General features: G+C 39.2%; 1 protein-coding gene across 2 annotated transcripts in view; it reads left to right on the forward strand.

The window, feature by feature from the left end:
- The window catches only part of Kcnn2 (potassium channel, calcium activated intermediate/small conductance subfamily N alpha, member 2), a 142,669-nt gene that overhangs the window by 107,844 nt on the left and 21,709 nt on the right, over positions 1 to 13,116 (forward strand). For both annotated transcript variants that reach the window (XM_013506903.1, XM_013506905.1), the window contains exon 5: positions 5,864 to 6,005. In XM_013506903.1, the coding sequence (XP_013362357.1) occupies positions 5,864 to 6,005 (142 nt within the window). The remainder of the gene's footprint in view (positions 1 to 5,863; positions 6,006 to 13,116) is intronic.

Below are 13,116 nucleotides of genomic sequence, written 5' to 3' on the forward strand. Positions count from 1 at the left end.
TGTATGAGTTCACATTCCCTCAAATAGGGATATATAGGTCATTTAAATTTAAAGCAAATACTTATATATTTGGTAAAAGCTACTCCCTTATTATTTGTGCTCTGACTCATCTGTCCTTTGCTTTTGTTTCCCTCTCTGTTTTTGTGTCCTTTGGGACTAGTTTTTTGTCCCATCTTATATACTTTATTGGGTTGTCTTTGATCTGTTGTTTTATGGGTTTTTTTATGTTTATACACATAAGTATACATCCCCAAGTTAACACAGTCTTATTTTCACTTGATATTATACCGTTTACTACAGTCTATCTTCAAGTGACACTGCATTGTTGTAGCTGTAGCACTTCTGCTTGTTTGGCTTTGGATAGTTTTACAGGCATGTACTGCGTGGAGACCCCTAGAGATCTCTGGGTCACTCTCCATGCACGTCTCTCTTCACATGGTTTTTGGAGCCATGGATTGTTCAGTTCCTTAGATTACCAGCACTGTCCTTCAACAGAAGGAGACCACTGAGCTTGTTCCCTTGTTCACCTTGTTCCCTTTCCTAAGCTGCATTCCATAGTTTCTTTTAAGGCATTAAATCAGGACAATTGTATGACTCACTTTAGTTCTTAACTGTCTCTTAAGAATCATTATCCTTTCTTGCCAGGCCAGTGTCTTGTTAACTATAATTCCAGATAGTTCATCTGTGTGTGGTTTGTTTTTAGTTGCTTCAAGAGAAAATATAAATCTAGCCCCCTACTGTTCAGTCTTAGCTGAAAGAATGATGCAGTTTCATTCATATAAAAATGTGTTAATTCTCACTCTGATGTCTCTATACCTTTCCCTGTCTTCTATCTCTTTTATTGTCTTGCTGTCATTATAGTGGCATTCAGGAAAGAGCAAGGTAGATTCAAGGAGAATTTATGATGTATTATTTACATGCACTTAAATCTGCATAATATTTGCACTACTTATCTAAGGCTGAGATTTGAGACCAGAGCTGACATTTAACATAAAATATTTTGCTACCTCTAGTATTAATTGTAAAGTTTAATAGTTTAATAAATTGTAAGTTTAATAGAGAAGGATTAATGAGCATAGTTTGTCAGCTTTAAATCTCTACTATTGAATTATTTTTTACAGCTATAAATATACCTTATAAGTTGCATAAAGATCTTGGATATAGTGCAACAGATATAATTTAGCTTGACTTATAAGCAAGAATTATTTGCAGTTGCTTTTTGTATTTCTATGTGTCTGATCCTAATGCCCTAATACATGGCCTAGGAAAAGTCAGGTTAAGAACACATTTCACATTGTCACACTAATTAATAAACATCAGTTTCCTTTTATGTATTTCTAAGCATTATGTGATGCCTCAACAATGAATAAGATAGACGTTCCCATTCTTCATTATTTCAATTCTAAGGGCACATTAGATGTGTAAACTACAAATCACATCTTGTGAAGCAGTAAACATTTATTGAATGGTGCAAGAGATACCTGCAACATGCTCCAAGGACACAGAGAAAGGTTAAGGTTAAGCCTATCGTACCATGTGGATCAGAAGCCATGTGCTGTCTAGAGAAAGTAACCCATGGACCGAATCTCAAAGAAAAAGTCAGGGCTAGAAATGAAAGAGAAGGTGTTTCCAGGCAGAAAAGAAGGGGCTTTGAAAGAGACCTTGAACTGGCACCCTTTATAGGGGGAAGAGGGAGGTAGAGGAGGCAGGAGCCCTGGGCAGATTCGTCTCTTTTACAAGGATTATCTCAGTGATTCCTTAAAAAGATAACGCTTATAAAGGTTGCCCAATGTTGTTTTTAACACTGACCTGTCCTATTGTGAGGGAAACAATGCTGGACCCACAGCTGGCAATGAATGAAGACATGAATAAGGAATAGAAAATAAGAAAAGGAACATTTTGCTTCTTAGGCAATCTCACCATCTTTAGGACTACAGAAGATGGAGTGCCAAATAACAGTTCGAGCAGTCTTCTGCGGAAACCCCAGTCATTATTTTAAAAGTGTAAGATCACCAGTCATTTCTTGTATCAATTTTAATCTTATTTAATGTGTGTTTCATTAAACCAGTATTTATATTAATCAGAACTTGAGATTTGCCACATGAGCTAATTTTTCATGTCTTTCTCAGAATAGTTCTCCTTATGAAGAAGGTTGGAACTGTCTAAGTCTGTGAAATTAACTTCTACTCTAAGAAGTGTTTAGATATTTCAATAAATCGTATATGGCGTTCACCAGGGTGTGGATCTGGCATTGATTCAAAACCTGGGGTGTTCTAAGTGATACCATCATGGCGATAAGCCTAGTACGTGTTTCTGAGTTGCCAAGAAAGAAATCAGGTGATTATTCTAATAGTACCTAATTTCCTAATTTGGTTCTTAATTACCTCATTAACTATTCACAACTATATATGCCTGAATATAACATCCGTATGAGGTGTTATTTTTCATTCTGGGCTATTTTCAAACAAGTTTATTATTTCATAAGTTAAAAAGGACAATTTACCATTGAATCCCCGCCATAAGATGCCAACTCCTAGAAATGTATTTCTGTTTCTAATTAGTCCTTTAGTGTAGGATTGTAGGATCAAGGTGTGCAGTATAATGCGCACAGCACATAATAAATACTGACTGAAAGATAGAATTGCCTAATACTTTAGAGCGTTTGGCAGAAATTTACACGTATATTTCAGACATACAGTTATGAAAGGCAGCAACTGAAGAAGAGTTAGTTTGGCTAAAGATTTCATTGCTTCACTGGGCAATGTTGAGTCACTCATAGCTCCCAACAGTGAAAACCAAATGGAAAATGTCACAGGAAGAACAGATGAGGTTTCCATGCCCGTGCCAAGGTGGAGAGTTCCCTCTGGGCAGCAGTCGGAAGCAGCCCTCTAGGGACTGTGGTTCGTAGTGTGGAATCTGAACTCCTCTTTGCAGTTTGGTGCTCTGTCAAAGTAATGTTCTGGTCACACACACAATGGCCATGTGAAAATACCTCAAAATAAAGGTGCCACTGGGTGCATTTCTAAATATCTACAGACTTAGTATCTGGGGACACCTTTTAATATAGGGATGGTGAAGAATACACTTGTGTCAATCAAAAATGGTCCGTGAAGTACAGCATTAGGTGTTAAATGAGAAATGCCAGTCAAGAACTGAGCACCTCGTGAGCATTCAGTAAATATGATGCATGTGTACTCGGGCCTCCAGGAGTTAGAGCCATGAACCCTTTTTTAAAACAATTATTTTATTATTGCATATTTGTAGTACCTCATGTTTATATTCCTTGTCGGAGCTGGTACATGTGCCTAACACATCTTAATTCCTTTTTCATCCCTTTTCCCTCCCCTCCCTTCATCTCTTGATCCTTTTCTCATTTGAGAAAGATCTTCCTACTTCCTATTATCTATCTTTTATTTTGCTCTTTATTTATAATTTGGGTCTTTTTTGTAAGAGGAACCATGCAACATTTAAGCTTGTGTATCTGATTTGTTTCACTATTGTGATCTCAGGATGCAACCGTTTTCCTACAAATGACTCAACTTTATCTTTATGGCAGAGCAATACTCCATTATGTGTAAATACCACATTTTCTTTATCCATTGAGCTGTTCATGAATATATAGGCTGCTTCCAGGCTTTAGGTATTATGAATTGTGCTGCGTGGAGCATACCTGTATCACTGTAATGTGACGTCTTTAACTCTTTGGGGAAGATATCTAGAAGGGGAATATCTGGGTCAAATGGAATTTCTATTTTTATTTTTTTGAGGAATCTCCATTCTGGATTTCCATAGGGGTGGTACTAGCTTGCATTCCCACCGACGGTGTAGCAGCCATGAACTCTTAAGTGACCCAGATCTCTGTGTACACCATACGTTCTTAAACTTTATTTCATACTTTAAAAATTAATAGAAATTTAATTTTTTTCCTCTCCTTTCCTGTAGAATCCACACCGATGCCAGGGTAATGTATTCCCTGTTTTAAGCAACTGCATGGTAAAGAATACTTGCTAGTATTAATCCAAAGCTTATTAAGGGACACTGTTTTGAAGCAGCATCCACAGAAGCTTGCTTGAGTCACATTATAGCTGAGCAGAGCAGCAGTCACATCAGCCTTCCTCTACGTACACGTTGTGCAACAGAGATCCCCAGGGAACATGCACTCGCCTGTCCTCTGGAAAGCTGGGAATACATCGTGGCCTCCCTTGGGCAATGACTGACTCTCCACCCAGACATGCTGGTGGAGGAGCCTCCACAGGCAGACAGAGTGCTGTTCCTTGGATGTGAAATAGTTGAGGTTTCTGCCTTCCTACTACCTCGCAGGATGCCCCTCACCAGGGCTGGCTGCCTGTTTACACCCCCTTTTTCTCCTCTCAGGGGACCCAGAGGTTGCTCTCACTTCTGCGGGGATTCCACTCACTCCAACCAATAGCTCCTCTTCCTGTAGTCCAAAGTAGCAGGGAACAGCATTTCTTCTTTCGGCTTTGGAAAAAGGCAAAGTACAAGAATGATAAGCTTGACAGAGTATGAGATCTACTAATACTGCAGAACAAAGCTTATATTCCATGAACCTTGGGTTATAGAAGCAGGAACGTGACGTGAGGGGCAGGGAAGAAAACACCCCGAAATTTCCAGGATGCAGGGCAAGTTGTAGACCCCTGGCTCTGGTCAGGACCAGCTTCCTCACCACTGTAGCCCTGGACTCAGAAACAGAGTTGAGTCAAAAGGTAGACTTGAGTGCCTAAATCTAGGGTGAGATCAGTACTGGGCAATTATTGGCATCTTTTGTAGAACAAAAGCTGAGAAGTGTAAATCCATCCCAACTGGTATTCTGGGAGATGGGAAGGAAGCCTGATTCTTTGAAGGTGTTAAGAACTAGAACCCCCACCACCTACTGAGCAGAGTTTGGGGTCTGACTGCTGCAGAGACCTAGGGTGGGTTGCTGTGCCTCACAGCTACAGGGAATGTGCACCCAGAGTAGATTCGCCCAGTGTGACAGTGCACGTGGCCCAGTGCACGTGTGTATGCAGAGGATAGCAGTGTCTGCACCATGAGCACAGGTGTTTGATGCTGGCATTTCAAGCAAAATAGGATGTGGGCTTGTGATACATAAACCTTTTTTACCAGAAAAAAAAAAAATGCAGTACTTCAAAGATTAATTGTATTCTGCTCCTCTTTTTGACTCTAAGTTCATGTCCAACTGGTAAGACAAAATGCTCTGTTTACCTCTGGTTCCTGGTAGGGACTGTGTGATAAGAGAGATAGTTTGTGTCTTCAGGAATGGCAGCTGATGAAGGCCTCCAGGAAGATAACTTTTATAGTATAGCCTTGGGATAGGCAGAAAGACGCACAAGGTAGTGACTTAACACAGGGAAGAGCCTAGGGAGACTAAACCGAAAAGACTCCCACCTGAATTTATTTTAAAGGAGTTGACCCATATCAGGGAAGTCAAGGTAGAAAAAAGAGAGTCTAAGCAAAGGGTGCAGCATGATTCTTCTTGCTACAAATGTATAGTGTGAGAATGGGCAACTGCATATTGTTTCCTAGGTCCGTCATGTCAGCTAGGCATCAAAGAACAATGAGACATTGGCAGAAGCCAGAGGAAGCTACAAAGATAAATGTGAGAAAATCAATTTTCATATGTTATCGTTTCTCTTTCAGATTCCTCTTAAAATTGAGGGACTTTTGATATCTTTCGGATTGCTTAGATAGAACCTCAATTTTATTTAAAATTATAAGCTTTGAAAACTTCCAACTAGATTAGTTTATAGAAAACACAGTGAATTAATTGAATCAAATCAAACTGTCCTCAACTCCCATACTATAGATTAATTATAAAAGACTGGCTTTCTTTGCTGTTTTTCAGGTACCATGATCAACAGGATGTCACTAGCAACTTCCTCGGAGCAATGTGGTTGATTTCAATAACTTTTCTCTCCATTGGCTATGGAGACATGGTACCTAACACATACTGTGGAAAAGGAGTCTGTTTGCTTACAGGAATTATGGTAAGTGTCTTTTCACTTCTTGTCTCTTTTATTTATACTCTGGAAGACACTTAAACGATTCAGTACACAGGCATCAATCACTGTGAGATACTCCTTTTCTCAACTGTAGGAAACAGTATAAATAAAACAGTTTGCTCTTGAGAGAGTGTGTATCAGTCGTTTCATTCTGAATTCTTTTCATTGTGAAGTTCTTTTGAAGATCTAGAGCCTGTAGGCTGTTCTGTGCACTGTGCAATGATTTGATGAACTAAATTTGATCTCACAGCTGTGGCTTGGGAGTTAGGCAGTTCCTTAAGTCTAGGTTCTGCTTTTTCTCACTAGTTGCGTTAGCTCAAATCAGTTTCTCTGATCTTACCTTCCTCAAAATGTGAACCATATTCACTAACTGGAAGTGTATTGAAGGGCTGAAGAATTGCATGATATAATTTAAAATTTTTATTGTTTTAACAAATACTTTCTTATGTGACAGACACTGACTTAGGGTTCTATACTGAGAATACAGCAGAAGAAAATCCTGTTTGCCTTCTTTTTAATGGAGCTTATAAGAAAGCCCTATATTTAAAGAATAATTGATAAATAGTCATTAGTTTGTGATAAGCAGTGCCAAACTATTTGAGAAACTGGCACAGGGACGGGGTCTAGTTAGAGAAATAATCTCTGGGGAAAATAGTCTTTTTAAGCTGAAGTGACAATTCTGAGTAGTCAATAAGGAGGAACATTCCAGAAAGAGAAGATGATGCATGTTGATGGCAGCAAGGCAAGAAGGAACTTAGTTCATTTGAATAAGGTAAGTGGGCAGGAGCAGCGGGGTGGTGTGGAGTGAGGACGCGAGGCCAGGTCTTGTAGAAAACTTGAGAGAGGTCTCCTGCCGAGGTAGGTGACAGGCCCCTGTGCCTCTGGGAAGCCTAACAAGTTCTGGCATGTTCTCTGCCCCTCACACGCTATGATTCACTCAAAACTGCTTTGCTCTGTTTGTTTCAGGGGTACGAAATGGGAGGCTAACAAGTTCTTATCATAATGTACTGTGAGCACCTCTAAATATTTAAGCTACAGGGAGTTTCCAGTTGGCAGTGCATTATTTTCAGTGATCTGGAATTCTGTTCATTCCTCATTTGCTTTTTGAAGTCTAGTTACAGCAAGGAATATTGTGCTGATGCTTGCTTGTGTACTACAACATCCTGAGGCTAGAAATGCCCAGAATTTTTAAACTCAGACACCTGTGTTCAACACCTATACTGTGTCCATCTGCTGGTTGGCAGGAGAAAGTGCAGGCTCCCCTCTCAGAAGCCTCTGGGTGCTGACCTGAGCAGAGCGCACACCCGCGAAGGAAGAGTGCTCCAGAGTCCTGACTGTCTGGAAGGACTGAGTACCATGACATGACTGGAGGGGCATGCTCTTCTACTCTTAGGTAGTGTTCAACTAGGACAAGGGAGGTTGCTATGAAAATAAAGTTCAGAGCCTCATATCCCTGCAGGGATTCCTCTCTTCACAGTCTGGAGGAGTCCACATTTATAATCCCAGGGAAAATTCATTAGAATTCCAATAAGTAATTCCAGTCTACCAGTTCCAGAGCAGCTCACAGCAAAAATAGACAAGTACATATCTGTACTCATGGGGAGCCAAGGGGTCCTAAGTCCAGTCAGAACAATTGCTGATCAGAATGAAAACCATGACTCAGGGCTGAACCCGGGTTTTATTAACTCGTGTAGAAGGGAGTAACTCGGGGATGGGTGACCGCTGAGAAGGCTGGAAGTGCATGAGCACTGCGAGCTGGGCCAGGTAGGCAGCACAGTCTGTGCAATATACAGAGAGAGAGCTGCAGAAAGAATAATCTGCGTAACACAACTTGAGGAAATATCTTGTGCTTTGGGGCCCGTGCTTCATGATGGCCAGTCTTCATGCCTAGAGACATCATGGGCTCTTTCTCAAGCATCATTTTCAGCCCACAGCACTTGGCCTAGCTCACGCATACAAGTTGGGAGCTATAGGCGTGCATCACTGACCCATCAAATTGCTTCAAAGGCTACACATCAGCACCTTGGGTAGATGCATTTGCATTGCTTAAAGCCAAATGAGGGGGTAAAGAAATATCCTAGCCAGCTCTGTACATATCAGTACAAAGAATTAGGGCCAGCTTTAGCCAAAATGGAGACAAATGCTCTTCTTTCAAAGAGAGCCTTCCTGATGTCCTCCACAGTCCCAGTTATGAAAAATATAACTTCTAGGCATAATGTCACAATTACTTGCTTGTAAAAGGAAACTACAGTTTTGTGAATTATAGTGAACTTTAACTTTTTCATTATATTTGGTATGCTCCATTATAAGTTTGCTCTTGTATTACTTCCCCCTTTTCCTCAAATGAAAGCATTTTGTTATGCAGTATAATACTTTGGGAAATAAAATGTGCATGGATGTATTTTTGGAAGGCCTCATAACAAGCCCACAGGGACGTGAATGATGCTATTTATATAAAGCAGAACTGGTAATTGCAGAGTCTTTTCCTCAGTGCTTCTTAGAAACAACTTAGTGCTCATTTTTAGCAAGATGTGCCCACTTTTATGCTTGAATAAGACGTTACTCAAGGTTTAGCAAAAGGCTCATTTGCCTTAACATCAGAGCCAAATGTGATGTTATCCTTGTCTACATACACTACCCTGTGGGATATTTATTTTTTCTTCAATATTTCTTTTGTCCCTCATGTCTCAAGAACAGTTCCTTCGAAGATTCATCTCATAGAGTAAAACTTTTACTTATGTCCTTAAACCTGCTCTCCTTAGGTTTCTTTATTGATCTCATTTTGTTTTTGAAAATAGAAATCATAGGCATCTTTTAGTCTTTACTGACACAATGTATATAATATAATTAATAGTGACTTCCTTCCAGTTCTCTAAGGTCATAGTAAACCTTTATTCCTAGGTGGAGCAGTTTCATTCCCTCTCACTCCTGAGGAACAGATTTCTTTCTTAATTGACCTGGTCAATAATGGCTTATTTGCATATAGGGAAATGCACTAATCTCTGAGTAGCCTATGTGAAATGGCATGTAGAGGTGTATTGTCTCCTCAGGCTGAGCAAATTTCCGTGGAGTTCGGATACTGGGCAGGCTTCTAGGGTGAGCTTCTGGGAATAGGTTATAGCCCCTGTGCCTTTGCTAGGATCAAGGGCATTCATAGAGGTTACATAGATACAAGCATGGTGAATGTTTGGGTGATGACATACACTTCTAAAAGGCTTTTTGACATAGCATTTATAAAAGATTAATTTTCTTAACCTGAAATGTGTTTCTGTTTTGTCAGACAAATTTTGTTTACTATTATTTCTACTTTAAGAAGTATAAATGTACTTTTGGGTTATCTAAGCCAGAAAGAACTTAGACATTTGCAAAATATATTTAAGTAAAATACACTTTGTCATATTTCCTGAGGCCTCTCTGAGTCTCTGTCTCCCTCCTCAGTTGTGGCCTTTAATAAACTGTGCAAAATAAATAGGATTTACAACACTCCTGAGAGAGCTCAGGGGCCTCTCTGAATCATCTTGTTTATTTTCTCTGAAGTACTGTGCTTCTTTTTGCTCTTTTACATTTGAATTTTCTTATTATATTTGTGAAATTTTCGTAGAATTTACAGGTCTGTGTGGTTTGCTTTCATGATGCAATAGAATTGATCTAATGCAGACATCTATGGAGATTTCCATTTTTATAATGTGCACCTAAGGAAATTAGCACTGCTTATTTTCTTTGGAAAGCTCATTGAAACTGATGAATACCTGCATGTCATCATACTGGACGTTCACATTTCATTAGCTAAAACTCAAAATTAGGCTATAATTTAAAATTTTTTAAGTAGCTAATTTTGTGTCGTGGGTCATATTTTTTAGAGCTGAGGACATTAGATTAAAATTAATCTGCAGTGACCTGGGCAGAAATATATTATTAAATTATGAATAGAAATGGCTTTCTATATTTGAAAGAGGGAAACAGGTACGATTATCAAAAAAAAAAAAAAAAAGAGAAAAGAAAACACTCCTTGCTTGAAATGTAAATTGTGAGTGCAAGACAAGCACACAAAGCCTCTTGGTAAACAATGTTTCAATTGTGTTTTTACAATGTCAGAGGCATGATTATGAAACTACTAAAATAAGGGCCGCTTCCGTACTGATACACTGTAACAGGAGTTCCAGTTGGTGGGCTGGGGATTTAGCTCAGGGGTAGAGTACTTGACTGACATGAGTGAGATTCAATTCCAGCACTGAAAAAACAAAATTATTTAAATATGGTAAATCAAACAAGTCAAATTGAAATGTCCCTTTTACCAAGATTTAACTAGAGCTTAAGGATCAAAGATCTCTTCCTCTCTCCCATATATTATTTTAAAAACATGAGATCATAGAATTGCCTAATAGAAAGAAACCACTCATTACCCTTCAAAAGAAAGCTACTAAGGCTACATTGATATACTTTCTCATTTTCCTTCTTTGCTTCCTGTACTTGAGAAAGTACTAAGGATTCCCATTGTGGGTGTCATGGTGACCAGCGAGATGAGTTCTAGATGGCTTTCATCTTCTTGGTGAAGGCATTGGGCACATAGTATCAGCTTTTTGTCATTGCCACCTGCCTTCTTAATATCTCCAGGTTTACAATGAAGTGATTGTTTTACTCAGCATTTATCCTATCTGCCATTTTCTGTCTATCCAGGTAGATATAACACAGCCTAAAACTATGTACTTTCCCTTACTTGTGAAAATATCATATTGTTTCAAAAGGGGACACCTCATAGGTAAAGTATCTTTTTTCAGGTAAGTAGTTTGCAGCCTAAGGGTTAGTAGTAAGACCCTGCTAATTTGGTCTGAATGTATTCCAGCATACAGTACGGAATTAACTAGAAGTTGTGAAGATAAATGACTAGTATTAAAAAGAACTAAAGCTAAGGTCTGTCTTTCCATTGAGGTTTTATTCCCCTGCTACTAGACATGGAAATTCTAAGTAGTCCGAGGCCACGCCTTGGTATTGTATGTATATGACTTTGTTTTTATACTGTTTGACACAGGGTCTTTAATATCAAGTCATAATTTTGAAGAGGTTTTCTTTATTTGTTTTGGGAGTTTTCTAAAAGCTTTTTGGGTCTTCCTGGTGTATACATTGAATCTTATCAAATAAAGGCCCAGAGAGGAAAATATAGCTCTAAATTCTTAGAATAGTTTCTGTTCAGTGCAGAGCAGCAGGAAAGAATGATGGGTCAGTTCAGTCCTAAGACTAAATTTCCCCCCAGCGCCCTAACAGGACCTTCACTTTTCCCCAGGAAGATGTCATTAGAACCATGGCAGCTGCGTTCTTCTGGCCACAGACAAGTACAGCTGGAAGTGGTGAGCACCACACACTCAGCTGATTGATTCTATAACTCCACCTAATTTTTCTAAACCATCAGCCCTCTGGTTAGCGCAGCTGCCCTTCCTGTCCCTAAAGTACCTGCAGCCACACTGGGACCATTTCCAATAAGAAGATTTAAGCTGAGGGATGACTCATGGTTGATGACCAGTTTTATGAAGTGCTTCCTTCTCTCGAGCCCCCAAAATGCAAGAAGTTACTGAGCCAGCAAATCACTCTGGTGGAGATTGGGTTTCCCAGACCCATAGGCTTCATCACTGTACTCAGACCCCACACACTTTCTCCCGTCTTCCTTATGATGAGGGCATTTGAAATTGGCTACTGCCATCCAGCCTCAGATACCAGCTTGAATTTGAAGGAACTCAGAGGCAGGATTTTTTTTGATACAAGGAATCATTTTCATGACCTGAGGAAACTTTGCAAAGCTCCAGTGGGATATAATATTAGAGCTGAGGGTTTTATAGAATTTCATTTGCCAGAATTGATTGTTTTATATATTTTTAAGGAAAGGATAATTATATCAGGTAACTGTAGGGAAAATGTATTTATGGTTCTTGGATATTGAGTCTGCCAACCCCAGGGAATGGCAGTGTTTTCAGATACTCATTTTACTTTGCTTTTGGAGGACAAACTGATATGTTAAAATGAAAGTTAATCTTAAAGATGTTTTATGAATTTTTAGGTCTAAGGCAATATATTTAAAAATTAACAATATTATGAGAAATTTTAGTCTAATAAATTGGCTATCAAACTGCAGTTTGAACTGAATTCTAATAAATTGGCAGTCAAAATACAGCTTGAAATTTTAGGAATTATTTTGCAATCCACAGGAGGATCATTGAAGACTGGAAAATTTGAAAGAGAGTGTTTTGATCAGAGATACTGTCCAAGGTGGTGAGCGTTCTAGAATTTCAAAAATGTATATATAAATTTCATGGTGTTGAATTTTGAGAAGATGCCTATTTTATAAGGAGATAATCAAAACCTTTCTCCAGCATGCTATTGGGGGAATTTTCCTTTTTTCTTAAGCTTGTGTAGTGAAGTTATTAAAGCTTGATCCCAAAGTAGCTTTCAAAATGATTCTTGAAAGTAGGATCCATATACGTAGGTGCGTGAGAGTAAAAATGTCACTCCATGGAGTTTTTCCTTAACATTGTGAAAAATTGGCTGCCTGGCCTCTCACATTCTAGTCATCAAGATGGTTCATGATTTCTCTTCTGTAATGGTGATTGCAGGTAGAGAATCTTGTATTTTAATTAGGCTGCATCTGAGACTGTCCAGGTGTGGGGACGGAACTACATCTTATGCTGCCTGGCTGTCCTTTGTTCAGTTTGACCTGTTTGTGGGCAAGAGCGTTAGCAGGGCTGCTGTTACTTTGCTTTACTAAGGTGAGGTGTGCATCTCTCTCCACACTGCTCCTTCTCATTCTCTTTCTTTTAACATGTACTGTGTGAGAAGGAAAGATGATAAACTAGCTCTGAAAACCTTAACCTTTGCTTTCGGCTTCTTAAACACACCTTTCTTCCCTTGGCGCTTAGGTGCCAAAGCATCTTGAAGTAACAGGTTAGTGATTTGCTTTGGTTTTCCCTGAGAGCACAAATGAAATGGGAGACAAGAAGCCAGGATATATTTTCTAACTTTGGTGAAAGGAATATGACTCATCTTATTAAAGGCATACAGGGAATCTTAATTCCAGAGAGTAACATATGTTAGTCCCAACTGTTTCTAC

This window comes from Chinchilla lanigera, unplaced genomic scaffold, assembly GCF_000276665.1.
Source record: "Chinchilla lanigera isolate Chin_1 unplaced genomic scaffold, ChiLan1.0 scaffold00007, whole genome shotgun sequence".
Lineage (NCBI taxonomy): Eukaryota > Metazoa > Chordata > Mammalia > Rodentia > Chinchillidae > Chinchilla > Chinchilla lanigera.